The following is a 15,124-nucleotide window of genomic DNA, read 5'->3' on the forward strand; positions in this document are numbered from 1 at the left end:
GTCTTAATTCTCTCTTCAGTAAAGGAGGTACAAATATTCTTACAGGGCTCTCTCAGATGTTAATGGTGATGGGAAGATGGATCTCCATGAGTTTAGCATTGCATGCAAGTTGATAAATTTGAAGTTGAGGGGTTTCAACCTTCCACAGACTTTACCTGCATCTTTAAAACAGAGTGCGTGTGGAGGTACTGCAACAACTGTTCCAGGTGTAGGTAAGTACAGTTTGCAGCATAAGAAGTTTGTTAGTCGTTATTATGTATTATATTTTTATCTTGTCTCTTGTGTCAAATGGGGAGTGAGAAGTTTGTTCATTTTTCATTCATGCTTGACCCATCTTTGTTTGCAATGCATACCAGGAGCATCCACACCACAGTCAACTGCAGCTGCAGGTAGGAGAGATGTGTAAATTGATGATATATAGTTGCTTTATAAGGATTTTACCCTATACCTACTGTGGCATCAAAATTGTTATAAAATTATCGTTGTCTGTTTTTTACTAGCATGTATGGAGAACTTAGAGTCTTCAAATTTTGGGATTTTATTTTCATGAATTGTAAAATGTTTGTTGATGTGGAGTACAGTATTTGTGGACACCTTTTTGATATTGATACGTAATTCCATTATGTAGTTAGACCCTCACAAAAGTAGTTATGGTTATTCTGTGTTGACATTGTACGTTGGCCCCTGTAGGCACTCCCACAGGATCTGGGATATCTGCCGCAGGTCTTATTTCATCTGGAACAGGAGCAGGTGGTACTGAACCCCTGTCATTAGGATGTGGTCCTTCTGTTACTCCAGCTATTGCTCCTGGTCCAGTTGTGTCACCTGTGGTTATTCCTGGTTCTGCACTTCCTCCAGCTGCTCCTCTCTCAGCTGCTTCTAACACTGTTGCCCCACCACTAGCCTCTGTTGCAGCCTCAGGTGGTCCTGTGCCTCTTACATCTATGTGTAGTATGCCACAGACTTCTATACCAGGTGCCATTCCAACATCCATCATGCCTGGTTTTGGATCATCAGGTGCCATGATTAATGTCCCAGGGACCATGCCTGTGTCTGTAACAGGGATAGGGATGGTGCCAATAGTGTCATCTGTGCCCTCTGCTCCTCGTAAGTCCTGACTCATTTGACATCTATTTTGCACTGCATGAATGAAAGATGTTCCTTTGTCTCAATGTCCTGTAGTAGTAGTTAGTTTAAGATTAAATATGTCCATGGGGAGAAACTTTCAAGATTACTAGTCTTATTTCATCAAATAATAATAGAAAGAATTGAGTTCCTTGTTTTATGAATTTCAGTACAATTCTTATTGTTTCCTTCTGGCACAGTATTTGAATGAAGATAATTTCAGTAGCATTATTGAAAATAGTAAATTAGCCACATTGCAGTGGCTACCAATACTCTCTCTCTCTCTCTCTCTCTCTCTCTCTCTCTCTCTCTCTCTCTCTCTCTCTCTCTCTCTCTCTCTCTCTCTCTCTCTCTCTCTCTCTCTCTCTCATACTTGCAGGTATATATTTGTATACCCTGATTATTTACTGACCCACATGTACACAATTCATCATCTAGTATTAGAATTGTACATGTTCACCCTTATAAATCTTTTAACTATCAGTATCTAAATCTCTCTATCACTCACTCCACCACTAGCTTCAGTCGCAGCTTTGGGTGGTCATTATCCTCTTACTTCTGCGTTTAGTAGGCCACAGACTTCTATGCCTGGTGTCATACCAACATCTGTCATGCCTGGGTTAGGGTCTTCAGGTATGATAAGTAATGTACCAGGAACCATGCCTGTCTGTGCCACAGGACCAATGATGGTTCCTTTAATGTCATCCTTACCCTCTGCTACTAGTAAGTCTCAGCATGTATTGTACATTTTCTTTGCACTTTTTTAATTGAAAAGTTTAGTTTTGTGTTTAGACATTAGCAGTATCTCACATTTAACCCTCATGCAGCTGGATTTTAAAATGAGTTAACCCAATTTACATGGAAATGAAAAAGTGACTGCCTTTGGATTTACCTTACTACGAGTGCTAAAACTGGAAAATTTTCCCAATATAGTTATGCATGGTATATAAACCAGTTTACAGTATTAGCATTCTAACACTTAAAAAGTTAGGTATGCATTTAAAAAACCCTACCCCAGAAAATTAAGTGTTATAATAGAAAGATGTACTCTTCTCTGGTGTGTGTTAGCATTTGGAATTTTTAGTGTTCCATTATAATTTACTTGTGGTGTGAAATACTGTTAGATAAGCTTTACAGTTCATAAGTGATCCAGTCAGAGTTTTGCTTTCAGTTGTATGCATTCATACAAACTGAAGAGACAGTACCATTCTTCATGTACTTTTAATGTTGGCATGTTCATTACTTTTCTGGTAGGTTAATTAGTACTTTAACAGAATATGGGTAAGAAAGTATTAAAGGAACTATACATAGCCTCTACTGAATAAGATGTGAAATGTAGTAGATTTGTCCTATGGTGATATACTTTTAGGGTACAGATGATTGGGTGATGGAGGTATATGGTATTTATTTTAAGGGATCCAAAATTTACTGGTAAAACAGCACAGGTAAGAAAATCCTCAATCTCTAAATCTCTCCCTCCCCCCCAAAAAATTTTATTGTATAAAACTGTAGCACTGTACTGTATACAAGTTACCCATGGCCCTGAAGATTATTGCAGGTAATGTCTGTGTAGCCTTGTAATTTTCTTTATTTTATAAGGAACTACTATATTAGTTTTTATTATACCTACTATAAGAGCCTTTAACTTTGTTTTTGTTCATGAAACTTACCTGTGAAACTTACCTGTCAGATATATATATAGCTGTATTCTCCGAAGTCCGACAGAATTTCAAAACTTACGACACACACAGTGGGATATTAGGTGGTTAGTACCCATTCCCGCCGCTGGGAGGCGGGTATCAGGAACCATTCCCATTTTCTATTCAGATTTTCTCTGTCGCCGGTACTGTCAACACCTGTTTTCAGTACCTCCGTCCTAGGATTTTGCAAACTTCATTGCCGCTTGAGTATCTGATTGTCTTTTTGGTTTATTGACTTGGATTTGTGGCTAGGCATACGCTATCGTGGATTGAACTGATTTTGACTTTGACTGTTCTTTGAATAAGATGTCTGGATCTAGTTCTGCTAGTTTCAGGGTGTGTTGTGTGCAAGAGTGTAAGGTGAGGCTACCGAAAGCTTCGGTAGACCCTCACTCAGTATGCACGAGGTGTAGGGGGCATGTTTGTTTGTTGGATGATAGATGTAAGGAGTGTCTAGAATTTGATCTGATTCTGATGGAAAGACTAGATTCGTATGTACGCAAGTTAGAGCGTGATAGAATCAGGAGGTCTTCCTCCAGGAGTGCTTCAGTGAGCAGAAGTCAGGGTAGTGGTTTGTCTCCTGCTAACCCTTCTGTAGACTTTGTTTTACCTAACCCTGTGGTGTTGCCTTCAGGCCCTGAGGTTGTGTCTGTGGAAGGTAATGCCCTTTCGGTTATTATGGAGTCTATCAGTAACCTGGAGTCTAAAGTGCTCGTGCTCCAATCTAGTGTTGTGAAGTGTGGTGATGGTGTTAGTGCCCCTAGTGTACTGGAGGGGGCGTCAGATCGGCCCTATAATGCCTCTAGGTCTAGACCTCTGTCGGACTCCCAGGACAAAGGGAGTGGGCAAGTCGAAAGCCGAAGGAGGGTTACGGGGACTCCCCACCGATCTGGCGTCCCTTCGGGAGAACCTGATGACGCTTCCCAGGCTGCCAAGGATTGTGCACGGGCACGAATCCTTAAGGATTGTTTCTCGTCCTCCGAGGCGTCCTCCCCGCGCCGGGGTTGGAGCTCTCGGAAGGACTCTCGCCCTCTCAAGAGAGGTTTTAGAGAAGAGGACGCTTCACATCCTCTTTCTCGACCTGCGTTCCAGTCGTCTCCTGAATGTTTCGAAGACGTTCCCCCGCAGAAGAGGACCAGGACGTCATCGGAGGAGGACGCTTTTGAGCGATCCAGTCGCTCTAAGGTTGTTCCTGCAAGAAGGAAAAAGGCATCCCCTCGCCCCTCGTCTTCTCACAGGATCAGCCCTTCACCTGATCGCGAATCTTCTCCATCTAAGGAGATTCTTCTGGACATGCAGCAGCAGTTGGCCTTGTTTTTTGCCAAGGGGGAGGCAGAACCCCGTCGCCGCAGGAAGGATTCGAGGCTGCCTATCAAGAGATCCAGGCAGTCTCCTTCTTCTCCTCGTTCGTCGCCCTCCTCTGCTTCGTCGCCTTCTAGATCCCGTTTACCATCCCAGCACTTACCTAGAAGTGTCCATGAGCGTACCGCAAGACGCTCTCTAGACCATAAGGCTCGTCTTGGCGACGATCGCCGTACGTCTTATTATGACGCTCCTCGCGCTCTTCCTGACGCTCAGCATGCGGCTCGCCAGGATGCCTCTCAGGCTGCTCGCCAGGACGCTTCTGTTGTTTCTGTGTCCAGTCAGGAAGCTCGCCAGGACGCTTTTCTTGACACTCGTCGCTCTACTCTTCAGGATGCTCGCAAGGACGCTATTCATGACGCTCGGCGTGCTACACATCAAGACACTCTTCAGGACGCTAGCAAGGGCGTTTTTCAGGACGCTCGGCAGGACGTACCTCCACCTGATCTTCGTAAAGCTTCGGAGTTTGTTGTTAAGCATACCCGACCTTCTACTTTGGACCCTCCTTCGGATAGGAGACCTCTGTTACGAGCGGGGCCTCAAGGTTTGATTGCTTCGCAGTCTGTTAAGGACTCTTCTGTTGCTCCCGTGGATGAGGGAGAGTCTTCGGGTGAGTCGCAGCCTGCGGATGAAGAGGAGCCTGCTTCGTCATCATCTTCATCCGACTACAAAGTTTTGCCCGCCTTTTGAAAGACTTGTTTGCCGACAAGTTTCAGCCCGCGGCCCCCCGCTCTCCTCCTTCGCAGTTGGCTTCGTCGAAGACGAGGAAAGCGCCAGGTTTCATCAAGATGGCCACTTCGCTTTCTACGAAGAGAGCATTCAAGAGGATACATGACTGGATGGACTCCAGGAAGGCCCAAGGCATCACGAGACGGGAGAGGAAGCGGGTTTGAGAGTTCCTTCCTCTTCCCAGGGCGATTTTGCCAGCCTGGTAGACGCTCCTAGGAGGTCCCTCCTGTCCTCTGCTAAGGTTTCCTGGACGCTTTCAGAGTTAGACCACCATCTGAAAGGGCTGTTCAGGATGATGGAGGTGTTTAACTTCCTATATTGGTGTTTGGGAGCCCTGGACCTGGAGTCTTGGAGTCCGGACTCTTTCGCTTGAGGAGCTATCCAGCGTCTTAGCCTGTATGGATAAGGAAGTCAGGGATGGTTCCGACGAACTGGCCTCTCACTTTTCTACAGGGCTTCTTAAGAAGAGAGCCTTGTACTGCAATTTCACGGCTAAGTCGGTATCTCCTGCTCAGAGGGCAGAGTTGTTGTTTGCCCCTCTATCAAGTCATCTCTTCCCACAGTTGATGGTGAAAGATTTAGCAATCAGCCTTCAGGAAAAGGCGACCCAGGACCTCCTCGCTCAGTCTTCCAGACACCCTGTAGCCCATCCTACTACTCCTCTTGCTCAAGCTTCCAAGAAGCAGAAGCCCTTTCGTGGTGGTGCTTCCTCGAGAGCGTCTCCTCGAGGAAGAGGTCTCGCTAGAGGCAGAACCCCTTCAAAACCCAGGGGGAAGAAGTGACGCTTCGGGCCTTCAGACACCTGTCGGAACAAGACTCTTATCCTTTGCAGAAGCATGGAAAGTAAGAGGGACGGACAGCTGGTCCCTCGAAATCATCGAAAGAGGATACAAGATCCCTTTCCTCAGAACACCACCGTTGAGCATGAAGCCCATAGATCTGTTGCCCTCCTACCAACCTTCGAAGCAACAGATTCTGTTCGATCTGCTCGAACAAATGCTCGAGAAGAGAGCCGTAGAACAGGTTCTAGCACTAGAATCCCCAGGCTTCTACAACAGGCTGTTCCTGGTTCCGAAGCAGTCTGGGGGTTGGAGACCTGTCCTGGACGTCAGCAGGCTGAACCTTTTTGTCAAAAAGGACAAATTCAAGATGGAAACGTCTCAGTCTGTTCTAGGAGCCTTAAGACCAGGCGACTGGATGGTGTCTTTAGATCTCCAAGACGCCTACTTTCATGTCCCGATCCATCCTCAGTCAAGGAAGTACCTGAGGTTTGTCTTGAAAGGACAGGTCTTCCAATTCAGAGCTCTCTGCTGCGGGCTAAGCACAGCTCCGATGGTTTTTACGCTTCTCATGAGAAATGTGGTGAAATGGCTTCACCTCTCAAGGATAAGAGTCTCGCTTTACCTAGACGACTGCCTCATTCGTTCATCGTCGGAGTCGAGGCGTCTGGAGGACCTTCATACGACGCTACAACTGACGAAGGCCCTAGGCCTACTAGTAAACTTCGAAAAGTCCCATCTGATTCCTACGCAGTCCATCGTGTATCTGGGGATTCAGATGGATTCAGCGGCTTTTTGAGCTTTTCCATCCCTGGAATGTCAGCAGAACTGCTTAGAAAAAGTGTCTACCTTCTTGGGAAAGGAAACATGCTCGGTGAGGGAATGGATGAGTCTGCTGGGGACCATTTCCTCCCTGAAGAAGTTTGTTTCCCTGGGGAGGCTGCACCTCAGACCGCTCCAGTTTTTCCTAGTGGAGAACTGGGAAAACAAGGAAGACCTAGATGTGACGCTGAACATCTCTCAGTCAGTCAAGGATCGCCTAAAGTGGTGGCACGATCCAGTAAAGCTAGCAGAAGGATTGTCTCTCAGCCTTCTGAGCCCCGACCTAGTGTTGTTTTCAGACGCGTCCACTGCGGGTTGGGGAGCAACACTGGGAAAGGAAGAAGTGTCAGGCATCTGGAGAGGGGAACAGATGTCCTGGCACATCAAGCTAAAAGAATTGGAAGCAATTTGGTTGGCTCTCCAGTTCTTCGAAGAACGAGTCTTTGGCCGAGTTGTCCAGATCAACTCAGACAATACCACAGCTCTCGCGTATATCAAGAAGCAGGGAGGAACACACTCTCGGTCCCTGTTCGAGTTAGCGAGAGAGATCCTGCTGTGGGCGAAAGCACAGAACGTAACGATCCTGACGAGGTTCGTTGCAGGAGTTCAGAACGTATGTGCGGATCTTCTCAGCCGTCGGCAGCAACTGCTCGCAACCAAGTGGGACGCGAGGCAGTTTTTTTTTTTGCTTGGCCGAGGCTCCCCTGAAAAGGATCCGCACATACGTCGGCAGCAACTGCTCGCATCCACTGGTCGCGAGCAGTTGATGCCGACGGCTGAGAAGATCCGCCGTTGGCAGCAACTGCTCACGACCAAGTGGACGCGAGCAGTTGCTGCGACGTATGTTGCGGATCTTCTCAGCCGTCGGCCAGCAACTGCCGCAACTGCTCGCTTCCACTTGGTCGCGAGCAGTTGCTGAGAACGTATGTGCGGATCTTCTCAGCCGTCGGCAGCAACTGGTCGCGACCTAGTGGACGCGAGCAGTTGCTGCCGAGGCTGAGAAGATCCGTCGGCAGCAACTGCTCGCGTCCACTTGGTCGCGAGCAGTTGCTGCGACGGTTCTGAGAAGATCCACCGTCGGCAGCAACTGCGACCAAATGGATCTTCTTCAGCCGCCGGCAGCAACTGCTCACGACCAAGTGGAACGCGAGCAGTTTGCTGCCCGACGTATGTGCGGATCTTCTCAGCCGTCGGCAGCAACTGCCGCAACTGCTCGCTTCCACTTGGTCGCGAGCAGTTGCTGAGAACGTATGTGCGGATCTTCTCAGCCGTCGGCAGCACTGGTCCGCGACCAAGTGGACGCGAGCAGTTGCTGCCGACGGCTGAGAAGATCCGTCGGCAGCAACTGCTCGCGTCCACTTGGTCACAAGCAGTTGCTGCCGACGGCTGAGAAGATCCACCGTCGGCAGCAACTGCGACCAAATGGATCTTCTCAGCCGCCGGCAGCAACTGCTCGCGACCAAGTGGACTCTTCATCTAGAAGTTTGTCAAGAGTTGTGGAGACTATGGGGACGTCCCTTAGTAGATCTCTTCGCAACATCGAAGACGAAGAGACTTCCTCTATACAGTGGTCCCCCCGTATTCGCGGGGGATGCGTACCAGACCCCCCCGTGAATAGTTAGAATCCGCGAATGTTTGGAAACCCTATAAAAATGCTAAAAACAGCCTATTTTATTAGTTAAAACTCAAGAAAAACCCACTAAAAATTTTCCTACATGGGTTTTTTAATAGTTTTATCACATGGGTTTTTTAATAGTTTCATCTTAAAATGCACAAAAGTGCATTTTATGATGAAATTCATCAAAAAAACCAGGAATTTGTGGATATTTATCATAGAAAAAATACCGCGAAGGCGCGAATTTTCCGCGAATAATGCAGGGAAACGTTCCTGAGAGAAATCCGCGAATGTGTGAGTCCGCGAATCTGGAGAACGCAAATATGGGGGGTCCACTGTACTGCTCCCGGCTTCTCGATCCGGGAGCAGTAGCATAGACGCCATCCTATGGGATTGGACTGGGATGGACGTCTACGCCTTTCCCCCGTTCAAACTCCTGGGAGAAGTAATCAGGAAGTTTGCGGCATCAGAGGGAGTGAGGATGACGCTGATCGCCCCGTTTTGGCCTTCAAGCGACTGGTTCACAGAGGTCATGTCCTTCCTAGTGGACTTTCCAAGGACCCTGCCTGAGAGAGTCGATCTACTCAAACAGCCCCACTTCGAGAGGTACCACAAAAACCTCTCTGCTCTGAGTTTGACTGCATTCAGTTGGCCAGAGCGAGAGGTTTTTCAAGACCTGTGACAAGAGCGATTGCCAATGCAAGGAGAGTTTCCTCTCTTGCAGTGTACCAATCAAAGTGGGCTGTCTTCAGGAGATGGTGCAGGAAGAAGGGTATTTCCTCCACCACGACCTCTGTGAACCAGATTGCTGACTTCCTCCTTCATCTGAGAAATGTTGACAAGCTGGCGGTTCCAACGATTAGAGGATACAAGAGCATGTTGTCGACAGTCTTTCAACACGGAGGTTTAGATCTGTCTAACAACAAAGACCTTCACGATCTTTTGAGGTCTTTTGAAACCTCGAAAGTGGCGCAACCTAAGATTCCGTCATGGAACTTGGATGTAATATTGAAGTTCCTGATGTCGAGTCCTTTCGAACCTTTACATTCTGCATCGTTAAAGGACATGACAGGGAAGGCTATTTTTCTAACTGCTCTAGCTACAGCTAAGAGGGTTAGCAAGGTTCAAGCCATCAGTAAACATGTCAGCTTTAGGGGACATAATGCAGTATGTTCCTTAAGCCCTTCATTTTTAGCAAAGAACGAAAACCTGTCCAACCCTTGGCCCAAGAGCTTCGAGATCAAGGGGATAGCAGAGATTATTGGACAAGAACCAGAGAGAGTCCTGTGCCCTGTCAGGGCTCTTAAGTTTTATTCAGAAAGAACAAAAGAGGGTCGAGGTCCTTCGGACAATCTGTAGTGTTCTGTCAAGAGACCAGACTTACCGATGTCGAAAAACGCACTGGCGTTCTTTTTGAGGAGTACAATCAAGGCGGCTCATTCGTCCTGTCGAGATGGTGATCTTGGACTTTTGAGAGTTAATGCTCACGAGGTGAGAGCTGTCGCGACCTCGGTGGCATTTCAAAAGAACATGGCACTCAGTGACATCCTGAGTGCCACTTTTTGGTGAAGCAACTCTGTCTTCGCTTCACACTACCTGCGGGATGTGAAGACGACATATGAGAACTGCTGCTCGCTAGGGCCATACATTTCCGCAGGTACAATCTTGGGGGCAGGAAGTAGTACTCCTCCTATCCTGTAGAAAATGGTTAGGTGAGCTTTTAATTTTATTGTATTGGTTTATGGTTGTTGGGTCGACCGCCTAAGGCGGACTTCCCATTCTTTAGCCTAAGTTATGTGGGATTAACTTTTGATGGGCTTGATCAGGTGGTGGTTTTTTGCTTCGTTGCCCTCATAGTATGGTCAATATGGTCTAGTCATATTGTGGTCACGCCCCTGTTGACAGATCATCTAGAACTCACCAGCTATACAGGTCACTACCTTGCTGGAAACTCTAGTAAAGCAGAAGCAGACTTGGGTGACAGTAATCACGAAGTCAGCTATGCTAACAGGTAAGGAACCAAGATGTCAATCATCTGCATGTAATTTGTTTCCTAAATCCTATTCTGTCCCTTCCCACCTCCAATGGTGGGATTCAGCTATATATATATCTGACAGGTAAGTTTCATGAATAAAATGATATTGTTATGATACAATAAAGTTTGTTCATACTTACCTGGCAGATATACGTATATAATCAAGTACCCACCCACCTCCCCTCAGGAGACAGTGGCAATAGAAAATCTGAATAGAAAATGGGAATGGTTCCTGATACCCGCCTCCCAGTGGCGGGAATGGGTACTAACCACCTAATATCCCACTGTGTGTGTCGTAAGTTTTGAAATTCTGTCGGACTTCGGAGAATACAGCTATATATATATATATCTGCCAGGTAAGTATGAACAAACTTTATTGTATCATAACAATATCATATTTTGGATGTGTCTTACCTACTGATATAGCTTATATCCCCATGCCGATAAGCAAGTCAACAGTCATACAAAAGGAGGAGGTCGAATGGCTGATCAGGTGTATTGCAGATGTTTTAGCTCTGGTTAGAATTTTTCTCGCTGTCATTGTGCATAAGTTCTCATTGGTTGTTTGCTGCTTTCACGGTACTGTACATTTATTTTTCCTGTGATGTCTTCCACTGGAATCAAAGTTAAGAATGTCAGGCTCTGTAGGGATGATTGCTGTGTTAACAGGATGTTAATTTCTCGGATAGATATATACACTGTGCCAATTGCAGTTGTATAAGTGTGATCTTGAGAAAAGATATGAGGAATGTAGGGATTTCAAAGAACTTTAAAATTAAATTTGTAGACTTCAAAAGTAAATTTGTTAGTACAGTATAGAAGAGAAGGGAAGCAGATAGATTGCAAAAGTTAATAGTTTGGTCAGGTCATAGTCCTGTTTCTTCTCCCCCTTCTCCAGGTCCTTCTGTAGTTTTCCTTACTTATTTTATGGCATTTTTCTCTGCTGATGCTGTAGCTCTGCCTTCTACTCCCCTCTTTGGTTCAGGAAAAGTGTATTGAGAAGTTAAAACAGGATGCAAACCTTATTTTAGTCAGTAAAATGTTTGCCTGAATTTATGTTTGGGAACCGTTTGAGGTCCCTCTGCAGTTTGCAATGATTTTCACATTCCCCTGTAAGATGTAAGCTTAGGACTACCTTGGGTTCGTTGGAAGAATTTCACTGCCAAGGAACTGGGTTGGTTCTCAGGCTGATGTGGTTCTGTACCCTCAATCACCTGACTCGTTTTTCACACTGAGTCTTGTTTAATGGGTTATCCAAAAAATAATGTTGGTAAACATAAATCTTTGCACTATTCAGTTTCTACCATCGTCATGAGATTGGTAGCACCGAAAAGACTAACTATATAGTAGTTAGTTTACTCCCTCTCTTGTTAAACCAATCTTCTACATCTACTTCTTATTCTAAATCCTTGTCTGATATTCCTCTTTCTTCTTAAAATGCAGTTCATTCTATATATGCTGTTGCTTCAGCTATTGGCAGGTCTCTTCCTTCTGCATTTATTAATGTTTCTCTTTCTAATCCTAACATGGTCACAGTATCTTCTGTTACATATTTCAAAGATAGATTTTATTCTAGCTGTTTGCTTTCTAAGGATGTGTTGTATGGGAATGTTCTTAAGTCTGTTGTTACTGTCAGACAAGCCAAGTGTGTCAGTTGTCACTGTCGCTTCTCTTTCTCCCTCCTCCAAGCCTTCCCTGCTTTCTTTGACACCTGGTGGCTCTTAGTCTTCTTTTCTTAGCTGACTTGTATTAACTTTGGTGAGCTGCTTCAGACTGTTTTCTTCAGTTTCCCCTTTCATCAAGCCATGGATTTGTTGCAGGCAGTTGGCTGCTGTCACCCCAACTCCATCTCTGGCAGAATAAGAGTTAGAATAGGAGGAATCTGCTTCAGTTTTTCAACGTTTGCTGCATCATTGCACTTTGCTTTATCCTTTTTTAGTGAGGGAAAGAGGCCCTGTAGAGAATAGATCTCTGTTATCTTTAAGTAGTACTTTGGTACCCATTAAGTATTTGAAGAAATCCAAGCTTTCTCCTTCAGTGAGAGCGTTTCATAAGTTTTCCCACACTCTGGCACAGTTTCTTTTAAACCTGCTATCTCTTGTCTTTTTATTTTTTATTTTATTTTATTTTGTTATTTTTTTTATTTTTTTTTTACTTTTTTGTCACAGAGAGCCACCCCTTATGATACAATCGGAGATTCAATTTTCTTTGCCTATCTTGTTCTTTGAAGGGACATACTCTTGAGACTGACAAAGTATTTTGGGTATGCTGAGATGAGTTTGTTGTTGAGGTCTGTGTTTAGTTTGATGAAGTTTTATCTTTTACAGAACTTTCGCTCAGTACATATGATGATTCTTCTGTTTACCAGTTTAGAGAGGTTGTGGTCCAGCTTATGGAATTTGTGGCACCAGCTTAGTATTTATGGTGCTGATAAACCGCTTACCAATGCTGGTTGGGTGGGGGAGGTATTCGTGTTGAAAATGCTTTGTTTCGGCTCTTGTATGGCACCTCAAGTATTCACAATGAATTTGTTGCCCATAGGCAGATAGTGCCGTCTTTCAAGAGCAAGAATTTCTACTGAGTTGACTGATTCAAGTTGGCTAACTCTTGTCAACAGTTGTCCGAAATCCAAAGACCTGTTGCTTTGTCCACCTCAGTCTCTCTGCATTATGATTTTCAGTAGATCTCCCTAACTCCTCCTCAGTTTAGTATTCTTTATCTGGGGATGTGTGTAGACACTCACAATTTGCAAGCTTTTCTGTTGGTAGATGAATAGGCACTTATTGCTGCTTCTCAAAGAATTTTTACCTTTAATGAAGCTTCCTACTCAGTTATGGCTTTCTTTGTTAGGACAGATGGCCTCACTGAAAAATTTGTCAGAATAATCAGGCACAATTAGTGCAGTTGTGGCATAACAGATTGCAACTTACAGAAAACGTTCCTCGAACTTTTAAGCAAATCCAGGACCATTCTTGTCACCAGGTTCTGTAGGAGGTGACAAAACTACAAGTTAACAATGTTTACTTAAACCTACAGACAGGCTTTCATGTTTTTTCCCCTGTCATGTAACACAAAACAGAGTTATGACAAATGTTATGTTGCTGACTTTCAATACACCATAGAATGATTAATACTACACCTAGTAAACATTACAGAGACGTTATGGTGGTGGAAAGACTTGAGGATTTTGAGTAGGTTTATCCTTAAGAGATTGAACTTTTAGCTACATGGAAGAGTTTCTACAATGAAAATACGTACTTGGTCAGCAACTAAGTCATTGTGAAAAGTCCGCATATTTGGGTGAAAATGAACAACATAGTAATGGTTTTCTAGCTCATTCCATGGAAGGATAGCATTTTTGGCAACTGAGGATTCAGGAAGGAGTATTTCTTCCTATGGAGTAGTCATTACAGTTGCAAGTCTGACAGTTGCTGTGGAACTGGAAAAGCACTCAAATATGTACATACTTTAATAACATGTTTATGAACAAGAGTGACCTGGCTGCTACTTCTCCTTCCAGGGTTCTCAAGCTTGAGCCGTGGGTATGTTTCTTCAAGTTTGGCCCAGTTCAGACAAATAATGCTCTCCCCTCTATCTGCTCTAAGGAAAGTGTTGAATTATGAATAAAAGAATTGCTCAATGACTCCTGTAAAACACTGCAGGCAGTCCCCGGGTTACGACGAGTTCGGCTTACAACGTTCCGAGGTTAAGGCGCTTTTCAATTATATTCATCAGAAATTATTTTCAGTGTTACGACGCCTACAATGCTGATCTGGCAGAAGAAATATAACACCAAAAATGCAAAATAATCAATATTTGAAGTTTTTTTGATGAAAAATGCAATAAGAATGCAGTTTACATAGTTTTTAATGCACCCAAAGCATTAAAAGTAAGGTTTTCTTAGGATTTTTTTATGATGTTCCGGCTTACAACGATTTTCAGCTTACAACGCGTCTCGAGAACGGAACCCCAGTCGTAACCCGGGGACTGCCTGTAGTTGCCTTAGAGGGAATGATTTTCACACTTTTAGCTCTTTTGGTAGATCTTTCTCATATTCTTCCATTAAGGAAAAATACAGGCAGTCCCCAGTTATTGGCGGAGCTCCTGTTCCCGAGGGTGTGCCAATAAGCAAAAACTGCCATTAACTGAAACTCAGCGATTTATGACGCCATAATGGTGCTTATGGTGCCAAATCGATGCCATAAGCATCCTTGTGGCGCACCATAAACACCTTATGGCACCTCTGCAAGGTATGTTATAGTGCCATAACTATTATTGGTGCCTTATGGCGCTGATGCTCAATCTACTGAATTTCATGTGGTTACATTAACTTCTGTATCCTACAAATAACCACATGGAGCTGCTCCACTGTCTCATCCCAGTAAGTGGGTTTTCAAAGGTATCTTGGATTCTATCCTTAATAAAGGGGAGAAACAACCCTGGCCTCATACCAAGAGCAGTGGCTTGCGTATTACTCTGGGTGCCGAGGGGGATTTTCAGCACCGGTACCCCTGTAGACATTAAAGTTTCTCTGCTTTCTTAGATTAAGTTTTTTTGCGTCTACTTTCGAGGTTTCCTCAGGATTGCGTCATGCGCATTTGGATCTGGCTAATGATCAGCACCTTAGGTAGTGAGATCATTTGAGATTGAAGCTCCCAGGACTCAGTCTCAATCTCTCTCTGGAATTTACATATATAGTTTAAAATTTTATCAGTAGAACCTTTCGAACTGCTAGAATCAGTTCCAGAGGCAGTTAAAATAGTAAAGTTATTGTGAACATTTTTTTGCCTAAACTGAGAATGATGTTATGGCTAAGTTTTTCCAAGAACTGTGGAATTCCAAATTTAACCTGTTTGGTGTGAAAGCAAGTGGAAGCAGTTCTTGGCCCTATTAGGGCAATTAAATTTATTTGTATAGGTTAAGCCTAAAAGAGGCAAAGTTAACCTTTTGTTTTGTG

The 15,124-nt window shown here is 44.6% G+C and overlaps 1 protein-coding gene across 15 annotated transcripts in view; it reads left to right on the forward strand.

Moving 5' to 3' along the window:
* LOC135222896 (intersectin-1-like) overlaps positions 1–15,124 on the forward strand; it is a 553,230-nt gene that overhangs the window by 31,564 nt on the left and 506,542 nt on the right. For 11 of the 15 annotated variants that reach the window (XM_064261271.1, XM_064261270.1, XM_064261274.1 and 8 more), the window contains exons 3-6: positions 46–212; positions 357–389; positions 691–1,107; positions 1,645–1,848. In XM_064261271.1, the coding sequence (XP_064117341.1) occupies positions 46–212; positions 357–389; positions 691–1,107; positions 1,645–1,848 (821 nt within the window). The remainder of the gene's footprint in view (positions 1–45; positions 213–356; positions 390–690; positions 1,108–1,644; positions 1,849–15,124) is intronic. The other 4 variants (XM_064261280.1, XM_064261284.1, XM_064261282.1 and 1 more) reach the window with 4 other exon arrangements.

Source organism: Macrobrachium nipponense, chromosome 8, assembly GCF_015104395.2.
Source record: "Macrobrachium nipponense isolate FS-2020 chromosome 8, ASM1510439v2, whole genome shotgun sequence".
NCBI classification, from domain to species: Eukaryota; Metazoa; Arthropoda; class Malacostraca; order Decapoda; family Palaemonidae; genus Macrobrachium; species Macrobrachium nipponense.